At 39.2% G+C, this 15,717-nt stretch overlaps 1 protein-coding gene across 14 annotated transcripts in view; it reads left to right on the top strand.

Moving 5' to 3' along the window:
• Positions 1-15,717, top strand: part of fnbp1b (formin binding protein 1b) — a 228,252-nt gene that overhangs the window by 127,891 nt on the left and 84,644 nt on the right. For all 14 annotated transcript variants that reach the window (XM_072565696.1, XM_072565695.1, XM_072565694.1 and 11 more), the window contains exons 7-8: positions 5,278-5,406; positions 11,006-11,152. In XM_072565696.1, the coding sequence (XP_072421797.1) occupies positions 5,278-5,406; positions 11,006-11,152 (276 nt within the window). The remainder of the gene's footprint in view (positions 1-5,277; positions 5,407-11,005; positions 11,153-15,717) is intronic.

Here is a 15,717-nt window from a genome sequence, read left to right as displayed (position 1 = left end):
CTGCCTGGCTTGCTGTGTTCTTTCAGCCTTTTGCTTTTCTACTTTGGATCCAGCATCTGCAGTTTATTTTTCGCCTTTCAGATGGTGGACATGCTTTGGGGAATTTCAGTGAATTGCTTACTGTAGAAGTCCCAACCACTGACTTGTTACAGTAGTTATGAAGCTGGATTAGTTAAATTTCTGCTCCATGATAAGCCCAGGGTGTTGACAGTGAGAGATTAAGCAATATTAAATACTTTTGAGTGTCAAAAGCAGGTGGTTATTTCTATCTGGTTGGAGTTGGTCATTGACCAGTACATATGTGGCGTCAGTGTTACTTAGCTATTATCAGTCCAAACCTGAATGATCAGGTTTTGTTGCATTCATTCATGGACTGTCTTAGTACTTGAGTTGGAAATGGTATCGAAAATTGTACAATTGACCTTATCACAGAGGTTATTGAAGAGCTGAATGTGATTTAATTCATTCAGGGAATTTGGACTTTGTTTGCTGAACTAGCAATTATTACCTATCCCCTCAATTATCTTTGAGCAGATGATTAGCTGCCTCCTTGAACTGCATAAGTTCATTTGATATATGTATACCTAAAAGGCTGTTAAGGAGGAAGTTCCAGACTTTGGTTCCAGCGGCAGTGAAGGAATGGTGACATGCTTTCAAGTCAGGATAGTGAGTGACTTAGAGGGAAAATTGCACCTGAGGATGTTCCCTGCTGCCCTTGTCCTTCCAAATGATAGTGGTTGTGGGTTTGGACAATACTGTTCAGGAGACTTGATGAGTTTCTGCAATGCATTTTGTGGATATTGTGCCAGTAAGCTGCTTTGTCCTAGATGGTAGTAAACTTCTTAGGTGTTATTGGAACTGCACTTATATCAGCTGCACTTATACCAGCAAGTGGAGAGTACTCCATGACACCACTACCTTGTAGAAGTGGTGAACATGCTTTCTGGAGTGTTGGAACCCTTGCAAATTTTTCATTGTTTGTACTTTTTAAATAAGTTTTGGTTTGAAGATCACATTTGGACTGTGAGCAGCATCTTACCTTAATAAAAAGGAACAAACAAGCTGGGTTTTTTTAGGCCAGGCCTGCAAGCTAATTGCAGCTTGGTTTTTGATCACAGAGCTTCATAGATCTTTGACTCCAGAGAAGCATTATGCTCAAACAGACAGCAGATGTTTGAATAGTAACAGGGTCTCATAGGGAGATAACCAGTCTAATGGAGAGAGGCCAAAGTTTGAACTGGTTTTTGGACAATGTGTCACAAGGATAGAGCCTATAAAAAGCTACTTGATGGAGGTATGTTTGCTTCTGAGTTGTCCTGTCATTATCAGTTTATTGAAAATTCAGAGAATAGAATCTCACTGATAAGAATTAAATGAAATTTCTCAGAGCCTACTAGAAGCTACCTGCATTCATTGATGTCATCGGAAAATTAACAAAATATAGTGCCTTATGCTGGTGATGTTGCAGATCGTGCATTCTGCTTCATTGAATTAGCCAGTTACATTTCATTTATTTTTCCATTTTCTTTTATCTCGTAACTGTAAGTTTCTGTCTGTAAGAGAGTAGGAGCTAGAATTCAAGAGTATTGGGTTTAAATCATAGACTTTAATTTGATTACCTTATGGTTAAACTTTTCTCTCCTGAAGTTACTGCATTGTCAATAAATTAAGTCTTTCAGTTATGTTCGAAACCTTTTGTCTAGTATTGATTATTCAAAAGAATCTGGTTAAGAACATTGGGGTCAACTTTTAGAGGCTTTGACCGTTTTAATATTTCTGTGTTGCAAATACAGAGATAGGAAGGTTGACTGATTCACCTCTCTGTCTCCATGTTTTAACAGGAGTCAGGAGGTAAGTTACTGATTCAGGATTCATAACTTTTAACCTGCTCTTGTGGCCACCATCTAGTTCAGTTTCATGTCAAGATTGCTCCTACAGTGACATTCTGAAACGAGGATGCTAAAATAATCTCAGCCATCTTCCTTTGCACTGGATGCAAATCCAACTAATGAAGAGCATGCCAACTTCACGGCATTTTCCCCCCTCCTTAAAAAACACATACAACCTGAGCATCAGAAAGCAGATTGCAAATTATAGCCTCTGTTGATGACCCTTTCTGTAACTTTTCTGATGGTTGACAACAGATAGGTGAAATGGTAATCAATTAAATTTGATCTTCCTTTTTTAATTGACAGAAAATACCTGGGTAACTTTCCAATTTGGATAGATGTTGGGGCTATTGCTTTTGCTATATCTCATATGCTAAGTTGTTTCTTGTTGTATTATGCACTGAATTAATAGACTGTTTAAAGATTGGCACCTGTGAGAATGGAAACCTCAGGGGAAGACTCAAATAGTCCATACACTTGTAATCATCTTCAGCCAGAAGTACCAATTGCATCAACACCCACATCTGAAGTACATCACCACTGAGATTACATTTTTTGATGGTATACAACTATGCTGCTACGGATGGCCTGAAGTACTATGTGGATGCCCAGTTTTGAACCACAAGATCTGCTGTGAATCTACCCCATATAGATGGTAGAGCCACACAGTGTGCTGTAGGGTATCCTCCATTGTGAAAATAGGACTTTCTCTTGGTAAAAACTAAGTGTTCACCATTCTTACCTGTAATGCCATAGATGAATGCAACTGGGGCTTGTATATTGTTGAGGACAAGATAGTTTTTTCTTCCCCAGTTTGACTTCCCTTAGAACATGTTGCAGGGCCAGTATGACAGTTTTTCCCTTCAGGGCTCAGTCAGTGTCAGTAATACTAAGCCACTATTTATAATTGACATTGGAATCCTCAACCCTAAGTTCGTTGTATGCCCTTGCTACTCTGTTCTGGGTTGCTTTACAATATTGAGAGGTAATGATTAATCAGCTGAAGCAAGGCATTAAGTGGTAAGCACCCAGAGGTTTCATTGCCCATATTTGACATGGAGTCAGAAATAGACTGAATAAGGAAGGTGGATTTTCTTCCTAAAGAACCCAAATGACCCAATTTGTTTTCTTGGAAATCCAATAGATTTGTACTCATAATTAAGAGACCTTTATTCCATATTTATTGAACTGACTGAATTGAATTTCTCAGCTGCAATGGTCAGACTTAACCTCATCTTTTGAGATCATTAGTCCTGATTTCAGCAGTGCTAGTCCAGTAATATTACCACAAAGCTGCCATGTCCAATGAAATTACTTTTCTATTGAAGATGTATTTTAAGGTCATTTGAATTCCTTGGACTTTATTTCCGTGTTTTCTGTGGCTTGGCAGGAAAGTATTAAACGCTAGAGGTTTGTAATTAACAAATTAGTTTTCTCTACAAGTCATTAATATTTATTATAGTTTTACTGTGCTATTTTGTGTGTGTGTGTATAAAAAAAATGTATAGTAGTCTTTATATATTAATGGAAGTTGAGCACCATCGGCATTGAAATTTATGATCCATCTCTAGTTGATGGTGAGAGGTTTTTACTATCAGTGCCCACAGCCATTTAACTTTTCACATGTGTCATTTAGGTCCGCAACCTTTGATAGTGTCTTTTGTTTACATGAACAGCAGGAGACACCTTATGTAAATAACCAGCTATCTTCTGTGAACTTAGACTCTGAGTGATGCCATATTATTGGACTGTATAGGGTATCGCAACCAAGACTAATCCTTATTTTGCATGTTTTATACACGTGCATTTTTCCAGCAGGATTCAAAGTTTTAGTAAGAAAGGGCAAAATGTAACGGTGCAAGCTTCCCGTGCTGTTTTGTTCTTTGTTCTTGTTTTTATCAAATAGTGATCAGACTGGTAAATTACATCTGTCATTTTTAATCGAGTCTAAAATATTGAGATCCCACTGCCAGCCTCACTTTGATCAGCTTGCCAACCAGAAGACAAGGGGCCGAAGTATTAGTTTTTATCATTGGCATCATATGCTAAATGTATCTGTCAGAAGAATACACTGAATGAAAATGGCCTTTTTATCTGCACTACTCAGAAATAAACAAGCCAAAAGGATTGGAAACCTGCATTTCTGCTAAAGTACAGTATAGATACCCATTTGCGACACAACCTGTCTCCCCTGTGGTAGGTGTTTAAAAAAATAACTGCAATTGTAATAAAGTGACAACATTATCTTTATCTAATGTTTAAATTCCAGCATAATAAATTGAGCTAATTTTAGTTAATGTGCTGTTTTCAGAATATATTGGTTTTCTAAAATAGCTAACAGACATTACCAGAAAAAGCTATCACTGTAAAATGTTACCTTATCCACATATTTATTCGTAAAATGCTTATTAGAATTTAGGGAGTGCAAATTTCAAATGCAATTATGGGCGGCACGGTGGCACAGTGGTTAGCACTGCTGCCTCACAGTGCCAAGACACCTGGGTTCAATTCCCACCTCAGGCGACTGACTGTGGAGTTTGCACATTCTCCCCGTTTCTGCGTGGGTTTCCTCCCACGGTCCAAAAAAAAGTGCAGGTTAGGTGAATTGGCCATGCTAAATTGCTCGTAGTGTTAGATGAAGGGGTAAATGTAGGGGAATGGGTCTGGGTGGGTTGCGCTTCGGTGGGTCAATGTGGACTGTAAGTAATCTAATCTGTGCATACACCCATGATGTCACACTGTTTTCTATTTTCTGCCCATGTAAACTTTTCATTCAGTAGTTTCAACTCAATAATTGGTTTCAAGGCAAACTGACTTGACAAATTATCTGCCAGAAATACAGATGCTCAGCAAATAAGAAACTGAAAAACATTGCCTTTGCACAAACAAGAAAAACATTATTCACAAAAAACCACTGATATGATTGGGATTCCCTGCTTTTTCTTCCTGTTCCTGTTCTCAGCTTTGCAACAAAGGTTAGGAACCTGTTATTACCTTGCACAAATAGCAAACACTTTATCACCTTTAAAACTGAAGGCATTCAAAAGAACTCCATGGAGGCATAATCAAAAATATATGAACATCGAGCCAAAGGAGGAGCTATTTATGTGTACATGTAGCATTGGCCATGAACACAGCTGAAGTTCACTGATTTATTTACAGTCCCATATTTAATTTCAGGTTTGCCACCACTCTTGCATTTCTAAATGTACAATTTTTGTTTCTCTTTCTTACACCTTACGTTTGCTGGCTTATACAAGATGTGTTTGATAATTATTCACTGAAAAATAAAGTCATCATTTTTTTATAAAAATGAATAAATGGCGAGTATCAATTTCAAGTAAAGCATCATTGATCAATCCATTGATTTGTGAATGTTTCTGAACAGGCTCGGCAGCAGGCCCATACCCGACATCACATGGCATCGGAGAGTAAGACTGAATATTCCAATGTTTTGCAGAACTTTAATAAGGAACAACATGAACATTATTATACAAACATACCAAACATATTTCAGGTAAGTTAGAACCTGGTTACTTTAAATTATTATAAAGGTGCAATTCTTGTAATTGTCAAAGGTCATTGTAATTCTTTTTATTCATTCACAGGATGTGGGCATGCATTTGTTCCCCATCCCTAATTGTCCTTGTGCAGGTAGGGAACTTCACTTTGAACCACCTTCAGTCTATGTGGTTTAGATATACCTGTAGTGCAGTTGAAAAGGAATCTTCAGGAGTTTGACCTAACAGAAGTGAATAATGGTAATTTAAATAGAAATATAGAAAATATGAGCAGGAGTTGACCATTTGGACCTTTTGAGGCTGCTCCAATGTTTGTTATGATCATGGCTGATCATCCAGTTCATTAGCCTTTCCCTCATATTCTTTGATCCCTTTAGCTCCAAGTGCTATAATCAACCTCTATCAAAATAGTATAATATTTTGGCCTAGATCACTTTCTGTGGTAAAAAATTCCACAGGCTCACCATTCTGGGTGAACATATTGATCTTCATCTCAGTCCTAAATGATCTACCCAGTATCCTTCGATCGTGACTGTTAGTTCCAAGTCAAGATTGGATGTGGCTGGGAAGGGAACGTGCAGATGTCACTGCTACCTTTGTCATTCAAGGTAATAAGAAGCCATGGGTTTAGGATCTGCTGTTGAAGGAGGCTTGGTAAGATGCTCCGTTTTATCTTGGAGGTGGTACTCACTGCTATTGCTATTTGGTGACTGAGAGTGAATGTTTGAGGTTGTCACTGGGGTGCCAGTTAAGTGGATTGCTTTGTCCATGAATGGTGTGAAACTTCTCTCGTATTATTGGAGCTGCTCTCAATCTATCACTCTCCTGACTTGTGCTTTTAGATGATAGGTAGGAATTAGCAGGTCAATTACCTACCGTAAATCTCTTGGCCTCTGATGTGCGCATATGGCCGCAGTATTGATATAGCTGGTCCAGTTCAGTCTGGTCAATGTCAAACTCTAGGTTTTTGATAGTGGATAATTCAAGAATGATAATGCCATTGAATGTCAGTGAAAGATGTTTAAATTCTCTCTTGTTGAAGATAGTCATTGACCGGACCTTGTGCACTGTGAATGGTATTTGCCACGTATCAAGTCAAGCTGAATGTTGTCCAGATTTTCCTTCAAACTAGCATGGACCACCTAATTGAACACTTGCCAGTAAATGACTGAACATCTGCATATGTAATTTTAGATTCATCTGTGTCGCATCACAGCATGGATGTGTTATATCTAAGCCATTACAGAGTAATGTCATTGAATAACTACATATTTGTAAGGCCTGGGTTTCTGTCTGAGAGTTGGGGCTCAGTGTTGAATAAAATTGGTAGAATTCCTATCATTGCAAATCCAGCCTTAACTATGTCTGCCTGAAGCTCAGGATTACATTCCAGGGAATGGGTGTATTAGAAATTAGGGAAGACAAGTCCAGACTGCCAAGGCCCCCTCAATTCTGCCTTATAACCCTGTACCCATTGTATAGCCCTGCACAGTTTTCATGCCCATCTATGACCCTGTACCCACCCTAAGGTCCTTTGTAGTTCAAAAGCCAACTTAGTACTAATTCATGCCTTCTACCCACAGCCTTTGCCTTTGCACCTACTATGCCAACTCACCTAGTACCCTTCATGGGCAAAACTCTACATCCATTCCAAAATGAGGTAATATTCTGCTAAAAGAATCTGATCTGGAGTTGTTGAATAAGAGACTCCTAATCTTAAAAAAACCTTTGGCATATTAACATTCCTTCAAATACGTAGAGTCCTACTGATGACGACCAGTGTGCTAAATGCCAATCAAGGAGACATGCCCTTTGGCCCACACTGGTCCATGCTGTCCCAAACGTCCATTTACGCTAATCCCATTTCCCTGTACTTGGCCCATATCCTTCTAACTCTTTCCTATCCATGTATTGGTCCAAACGTCTTTTAAATGTTGTTAATATACCCGCCTCAACCACTTCATTCCATATGTGTGCCACCCTCTATGTAAAAATGTTGCCCGTCAGGTTCCCTTTTATTCTTTCCCCTCTCACCTTAAACTGATGCCCTCTCGTGCTCAATTCCCCAACCCTGGAAAAAAGACAATGCATTCACCCTATCCATGCCTCTCATAATATTATACACTTCTTTAAACCCCCCCCCCCCCCCCCCCCCCATCTCCTATACTCTAAAGAAAAAAGCCCTATCTTGTCCAACCTCTCCCGAGAACTCAGACCCTTGAGTCCTGGCACCATCCCTGTAAATTTCTTCTGCACTTTTTCTAGTTTAATAGCATCCTTCCTGTAGCAAGATGACCAGAACTGAACACAACACTCCAAGTGCATCCTCACCAACGTCCTGTACAACTGTGACATAACTTCCCAACTTCTATACTCAATGCCATGTCTTAAAACAAACACTTCATTCAATTGCATAATTCCTCATTACTACATAATGGAATTTTTAAACCTGCTTCAAAGAACCAATAATTATTTGTAACTGTCAATCTAACATTGAAATGGCAAGCATATTGCAGTCGTAATGGTTACTTGCAAAACTGAGCTGCACTAATCAATAATGAAAACAATCAGACAGCATTTTTTGTTTTATCACTCCAGTAATGCTGTATGTAGGTTTGCTTGCTGAGCTGAAAGGTTCATTTTCAGACGTTTCATCACCATACGAAGTAACGTCTTCAGGGAGCCTCTGGACGAAGCACTGCTGATGATTCCTGATTTCTATTTATATCTTTGTGTTGGTGGTGCCATTTCCTATTCTTTTTCTCAGGGGGTAGTAAATGGTGTCCAAGTCAATGTGTTTGTTGATAGTGTGCCGGTTGGAATGCCATGCTTTGAGGAATTCTCGTATGTGTCTCTGTTTGGCTTGTCCTAGGATGGATGAGTTGTCCCAGTCGAAGTGGTTTCCTTCCTTATGTAAGGATAGTAGTGAGAGAGGGTCATGTCGTTTTGTGACTAGTTGATGTTCATGTATCCTGGTGGCTAGTTTTCTGCCTGTTTGTCCAATAATAGTGTTTGTTATAATTCTTGCACGGTATTTTGTAAATGACAAGAGTTTTGCTTATTGTCTGTATAGGGTTTTTCAAGTTCATTAGTTGCTGTTTTGGTGGGTTTGTGGGCTACCATGATACCAAGGGGTCTCTCACTAGTATCCTTACATACAGATAAGGAAGGACACCAATTCGACTGGGACAACACATCCATCCTAGGACAAGCCAAACAGAAACGCGCACGAGAATTCCTAGAAGCATGGCATTTCAACAAACACATTGACTTAGACCCCATTTGCCACACCCTGAGAAAAAGAACTGGAAATTACATCACCACAGGAAATGACATCACCAACCCAAAGAAACCCAAACATATAAATAGAAAGCAGGAATCATAAGCAGTGCTTCATCCAGAGGCTCACTGAAGATGTTACCTAGTATGGTGATGAAACATCTGAAAATGAACCTTCCAGCTCAGCGAGCAAACCTACATCCAGAACCTCGACCTGAGCTACAAATCTTCTCAAAACTCGCTAACTCTAGTAATGCTTTTGATTTTTAAAAGGTCAGGAATTTTAACTTGGCTCTTTTGACAGATTGGAGAAAATGAGGACTGCAGATGCTGGAGTATCAGAATCGAGAATGTGGTGCTGGAAAAGCACAGCAGGTCAGGCAGCATCCAAGGAGCAGGAGAATTGACATTTCTGGCATAAGCCCTTCATTCTGTCGAAGGGCTTATGCCCGAAATGTCGATTTTCCTGCTCTTCGGACGCTGTCTGATCTGCTGTGCTTTTTCAGCACCACACTCTTGACCCTCTTTTGACAGATCGTCTTACAGATGCTTTTGACAATCTTGATACTTGACTTTGATAGTTTTATTGATGGTTCCAAAGACCTTGAAAGTAAAATGGTTTGGGCAATTTCTGTATATAATTATTCCAGCTTTTAACAAATCCAAATTGCTCTCCCAGAGGTGTCCCAGGATCTTATGCAAACTCCACTTTTCTCCCTTTTCTTCATAACCCTTAGTTCTCTTACGGAGTAAAAATCCATGTCCGCTTTAATTATATTAAATGATCCAGTCTCAAGGGCCTTCTGTGGGCAAACATTCTACAGATTTATTACTGTTTGAGAGAGAAATTGCTCCTCGTCTCCAATTAAATATGTAATATATGCAATCCTTATTCTGAAATTATGTTCTATGGTCCTAGATACTCCCACAAGAAGCAGCAACTTTTCCACATGTACTGTGTCAATTCCCCGAAGAATCTTGCATGTTTCAATAAGATTGCCCTCATTTTTTCTAAATTTCAAAAAAATATAGGCCCACCTATTTAACTTCTCATACAATAGTCCCCCTATACATCCCAGCTGAATGAACTGCCTCTGGGCTGCTTCCAATGTATCTTTCCTTAGATAAGGGACCCAAAATTGTTCTCAGTACTCCACCTAAGGCCTTGTAAAGTTTTAGCAAAGCCTCCCTACTTTTAAACACCACTCACTTTGAAAAAAGGCCAACATTATATTTGCCTTCCCTATTACTTGCTGAACTTTATGCTAGCTTTTTGTGATTGATGGAAAATGACTCTAAAATTTCCCTGTTATAACTTTATGCAGTCTTTCTCCATTTAAATAAGATTCAGCTCTTCTATTTCTCCTGTCAAATGCATAACCTCACATTTTCCCAAATTATTCTGTCAAGCTTTTTATTTCCAATTACTTAACCTGTCTATATCCCTCTGTAAGCCCTTTGTGTCATCCTCACCACTTATTTGTTACCTGTTCTGTGTCATGCAAAAACTTGGCTCTAGTACATTTGCTTTCCTCATCCAAATTAATATATATTGTTAACAGGTCTACTCAGCACACTCCAGGTTTTACACTCTTACACTACTGAAATCCAGGTTGAAAGGAGGCAGCTGCTGACATAACTGGCTGGCTGCCTTCATGAAATGTGCTTGTGCAAAGTTTGAGCTGCATAATTCCTGACACCACGTAAGTGGAAAGAGCCGTGGTTAGGGCAACACTTCTGATTTACAGGCTGGGCTGCCAGATTTACCAAGGCACTCTATCGTGATGAAAATCCAAGTCAAAACATTTACTTTTTTTATCCTATTGGGCTAGCAAATCTGGGATTGGAGTCTGTGTTAGTATAGTAACAGAAGATTTGTCATTATAGTGGCTTTAGCAATTAGATCATTACATCACAGCTACCGGATGCTTTCCTTTTTAAAAGAAAAGCTAATCAAATTTAGATGCATGATTAATGAAGGTTGTCAAGAGAAAACTGATGATAACTATAATTACAGCAACTGGATCCATAGAATAATTGATGTCATGACCTATAGCACCTGTATATTTTCATAAATTTACAGTAACGCTGGTTTTCCTTCTAGGCTTTTAAATTATTGAATCACATTACAGTTAGATCAGATTTCTAATGAGGATTTTGATATAATGCAAGATACAATACCTGCTTATCACAGAACAGAATTAGATAACCAAGCGATGACAATGTACACAAGGCTCTTCCTGGGGACATTCCTCAGAGGTTTAGTTTACCATGTTTTAAATATCGAAAATTCAACCATAAAATTGTTATTTTCAGAGAATTCAAGATCTGGATGAAAGAAGAATAGTTAAAATTGGTGAATCAATGAAGACCTTTTCTGAGGTTGACCGGCAAGTCATACCCATCATTGGAAAGTGTCTCGATGAAATCACAAAAGCAGCTGAATCTATTGATGAAAAACATGTAAGTCTATGTACAATATTGTGGAGGTACCAGTGTTGGACTGGGATGGACAAATTTTTAACTATGTACGGTGGTTACATAAGTCTAACATGCTGCGTTTATTTCCTTTTGTGCTTTCGGATTGTAGATTTATATTTTGGCCAATTTAATAAAAGTGATGAGCTTCATCAAGAAACCTAATAACCATGAAGATCTGAACAAAATATCTGAATTGGTGTCAAGGTCAGATAAAGAGATAAGCATTCAAAAGATGAAAAACAGAGTATTTTGTTTAAAAAGCCTGCGTCAAACTCCAGATTTGGATAATTGTAAACTGAGTTGGTTTTGCTGTGTCAGGTTATGAAATTAACTCAGCTCCTCAAACATCGTACTGCTTTGTGACATAATCCAATTTTACGTTTAATCTACAGTTCAGAATGGTGCATTCGAGCTAGTTAGTATTACCAATAAATGTACCTGATGGACTAAGTTGTTCCTTTATCTCAAGTAATTTCCCACATGGAGTTAAAATTATGATCCATATTGCAATCAATTACATTAATTTGCTACTACAGCATTCCTATTCATTGAATACTGGTTCCAAAGTACTTGCACCATTCCAAAACATGACTCTTGATGTTTCTCCTGTTTCTGAGTCCATTATCCTTCCTGTCCCGTAACCTTGACAGCTTCTGTCAAGGACCTTTACAGTATGCTTGGCTCCTATAGAATTGAATAGTGTGACGTAAAAGGAGGTCAAATCGCTCATTTGAGTCTGCAGCAATTCCTTTATGGAAAAGTCCAGTCAGTCTTGTTCAGTGTTTAACCACCACTACCACACTCTGCGCCCACCCATCCCCAGTCCCCAACCCACTACCCAAATAACCATCAGCACTACTACCTGTCCTCCTTTTCTTACTTTTTTTTAAGGTGCTCACCTAGCTTCTCCTTGAATCTGCTGTTTGTCTCATCTGCTCCTTGTAGTGAGTTCCATATCCTTACCATTGTGGTCATGGAATTCTGCTGAGCCATTCAGTGAGATCATGGTGCATCTTATTCCTGCACTATCCGTCTGTTCCTTTGTTTATCTTTGTAAACATTTTTCAACTTCAGTTTTGAACATAGCTCGACAACTAAGTCCTGACAGCCCCCGCAGCAGAAAATGTCAAAAAATTCACCACCCTCTGAATGAAGAAATGTTTCCTCATTTTAATCCAAAATGGCTTGCCTCTTTATTCTGAGGCAGTGTACCTAGTTCTATTCTGCGACCAACAAGCCCCCACACTGGCCCAGGGGAAACATTCTTCTTGCAACGATCCTATCAATCCCTGTAAGAATTTTGTCTGTTGGAATGAAATCACCTTGTATTCTTTTAAACGAGGATGTTCTGAATTTTTTATTAGATTTATTGGTGATTATCTTATATTTAAGACATCTTGTGTTAGTATCCCTCACAAATGGAAATATCTCAAATCCTCAGTCCCAACCAATCTCATATTCTTATTGCAGAGAATATTCATTTTTTTTAGGCTGTGAATTTCATTGTGGATGTAATTTCCCAAGCAAAATGATCTTTTTAGTTTTGAACCTGGAATACACATAGGCAGTCAGTTATCTCAGTTGGTTGGATGAGTTGTTTGAGTGATGCAGCATGGATTCACTTCCCAGTGGAGTTATCATGAAGACTCTCTTTCTCAACTCTCCCATTGCCTAAGGCAAGAACATACATAAGAACTAGGAGCAAGAGTAAGCCATCTGGCCTTCAAGCCCGCTTCACCAGTCAATAAGATCATGGCTGATTTATTTTTGGCCTCAGTTCCGTTTACCCTCACCCTCACCATAACCTTGATTCCTTTACTGTTTAAAGTTTTATCTATCTTAGCTTTAACAGCATTTCCGTGAGGGAGCTTCACTTACTTCACTGGGCAGGGAATTCCATTGATTAACAGTCCTTTGGGTGAAGAGGTTCCTTCTCAATTCAGTTCTAAATCTACTCCCCCTAATTTTGAGGCTGTGCTCTCTTGTCCTAGTTTCACCTGCCAGTGGGAAATCCTTCCTACTTCTATCTTATCTATTCCCTTCATAATTTTATAAGATCTCCCCCTTCATTCTTCTAAATTCCAATGAATATAATCCCAGTCTACTCAGTCTGTCCTCAATCCCCTCAACTCCAGAATCAACCTAGGGAATCTCCTCTGTACCCCATCTAGTGCCAGTACATCCTTTCTCAAGTAAGGAGACCAAAGCTGCACACAGTACAGCTCACTAGCACCTTATACAGCTGCAACATAACCTCTTGTGTTTTCAAATACAATCCCTTTAACAATGAAGGACCAAATTCCATTTGCCTTCTTAATAATCTGTTGCACTTGAAGACTGACCTTCTATGATCCATGCATAAGGACACCCAGTTCCCTCTGCACAACTGCATGCTGCAATTTCTTAACATTAAAATAAAGTCCTTTTTACTGTTATTCCTACCAAAATGGATGACTTCACATTTATTAACATTGTAGTCCATCTGCCAGACCTTTGCCCACTCGCATAAACTATGTCCCTCTGCAAAGTTTCACAGTCCTCTGCACTTTGCTCTACCACTCATCTTAGTGTCATCTGCAAACTTTGACACTACATGTGGTCCACAACTCTAAATCATCGATGTAAAGTGTGAATAATTGCAGTCCCAACACTGATTCCTGAGGCCCACAACTGGTCACATTGCCAACCAGAAAAGCGCTAACTTATCCCCACTCTTTGCTTCCTGTTAGCATGGATAGAGGATTAGTTAGCTAATACATTGTCTGTAATGCTTTGCACCTTTATCTTATGCAACAGCACTTTGTTGAATGCCTTTTGGAAATCTAGATACACCACATCTACTGGATCCCCATTGTCCACCATGCTCCTATTGTCTTCATAAAATTCCAGTAGATTAGTTAAGCATGACCTGCCTTTCATGAACCCATATTCTGGATTAGTGGTGCTGGAAGAGCACAGCAGTTCAGGCAGCATCCAAGTAGCTTCGAAATCGACGTTTCGGGCAAAAGCCCTTCATTTGTTGTTTTCCAATCTGTTGGAGCTGCCCCAGAAGCAATGAATTTTGTAAAATTAGCGCATTTTCTGTTTCTCTTTCCATCTCTTTTAGTTACCTCAAGTAAAACCACCATCAGTCGTCTCTCTCAAATGAGAGAATGGTCATATGTTCTTGTTGTCCAGTGACGACTTTACCTTTACACAAATGTTGTTTCATGCCTCAATGTACTTGTAATTTTCCTCCGCTTAATTAGCAGTGCTTTTAATGAGATTTAACAGCTCTCAGTTGGGCTATTGGGTGAATTATCTAGCTGAAATGTTGTATTTTATATTGGGAAAGAACCACTAATTTTATTCACAATATATTGTGATGAAATCCCAGAGTTGGTTAGCCTGTCTTCATTTCTGAACGGAAAATGCATAAAAACAATGAACTTTTAGAGAAATTATGCCTAAGGGAGTATGCAAACCTTGTAATCTGTGTCATCTGATTTTTTAATAACAAAACAGAATTCTTCACCCTTGCTGTTACACTTATTTTATAAGGAACTTCCTTTTAACCCTTCTTGATTAATGAATTGCCTTAATCTGTAATTTATCTTTGTTTATGCTCACTTTTTAAAAATTTGCTGTGTATAATAGAAGTTACAGGGCAGAATCTTCGCAGTTCCAAAGCGATAGTTTAAGAATAGAACTTAAGAGAGATGAGCTTGGGTTCAGCAGGCCAAAGTGTTCACACTTCCAGGCGGTTTCCCAGGAGGTGGATCATCACCAACACTGACTTCCAATCCAGGAGCAGCCCATCTGCTTTGTTTTCGTGCAGATTGTGATGCTGCCAGATTCATTTTAGTGGCAGATGGATCCCTGTAGAGAGCCCAGCTCAGCAGGTGCCTGAAGGCTGTTTTCCATCTGAGTTCATCTGGGAGTTCGCAAGACGTCCTACACCTAGTCCCCAGGAGCTGTAATACCCTCATCAGTGAACAGCTGCAACTGCCATTTATTTTCTTAACGTACAAGATAGGAGCAGGAGTAGGCCATGGGACCCCTCGAGTCTGCTTCATCATTCATTGTAATTGTGATTGTGACTGAATATCGGTATTCATACCTTAACTCCACCCTCCATCATAATCCCTTGATCCTTTTAACCAGAAGAGCTACATCTACCGCCTCCTTAAAAACAAGTAACGCTTTGGCTTCAGTCACTTCCTTTGGTAGTGAATTCCATAGGCTCACCACTCCTTTGGTCCAAAAATGTTCTTCTCTCCATGTTAAAAAATTTACCCCTTATCTTTAAACCATGAACCCATCTGAGTTCAGGACTCCTCTACCATCTGGAGCATCCTTCCTGTATCTAACCTGATTGGTCCTGTTAAAATTTTATAGGTTTCCATCAGATTACCCCTACTTTTTTTCTAAACTCCAGTGAATACAATCCTAACTGACTCCATTTCTCCTCATTGTCAGTCCTGCCAATCCTGAAATCAATTGGGTAAACCTTAGCTGCATTCCCTCTATAGCAAGAACATCCTTCTCTCAGATAAGGAGTCCAAAAC

The sequence above is a fragment of the Chiloscyllium punctatum genome, chromosome 49, assembly GCF_047496795.1.
Source record: "Chiloscyllium punctatum isolate Juve2018m chromosome 49, sChiPun1.3, whole genome shotgun sequence".
Taxonomy (NCBI): Eukaryota; Metazoa; Chordata; class Chondrichthyes; order Orectolobiformes; family Hemiscylliidae; genus Chiloscyllium; species Chiloscyllium punctatum.
Note: the sequence above shows the minus strand (reverse complement) of the source record. Positions and strands in the feature narration are given on the sequence as shown.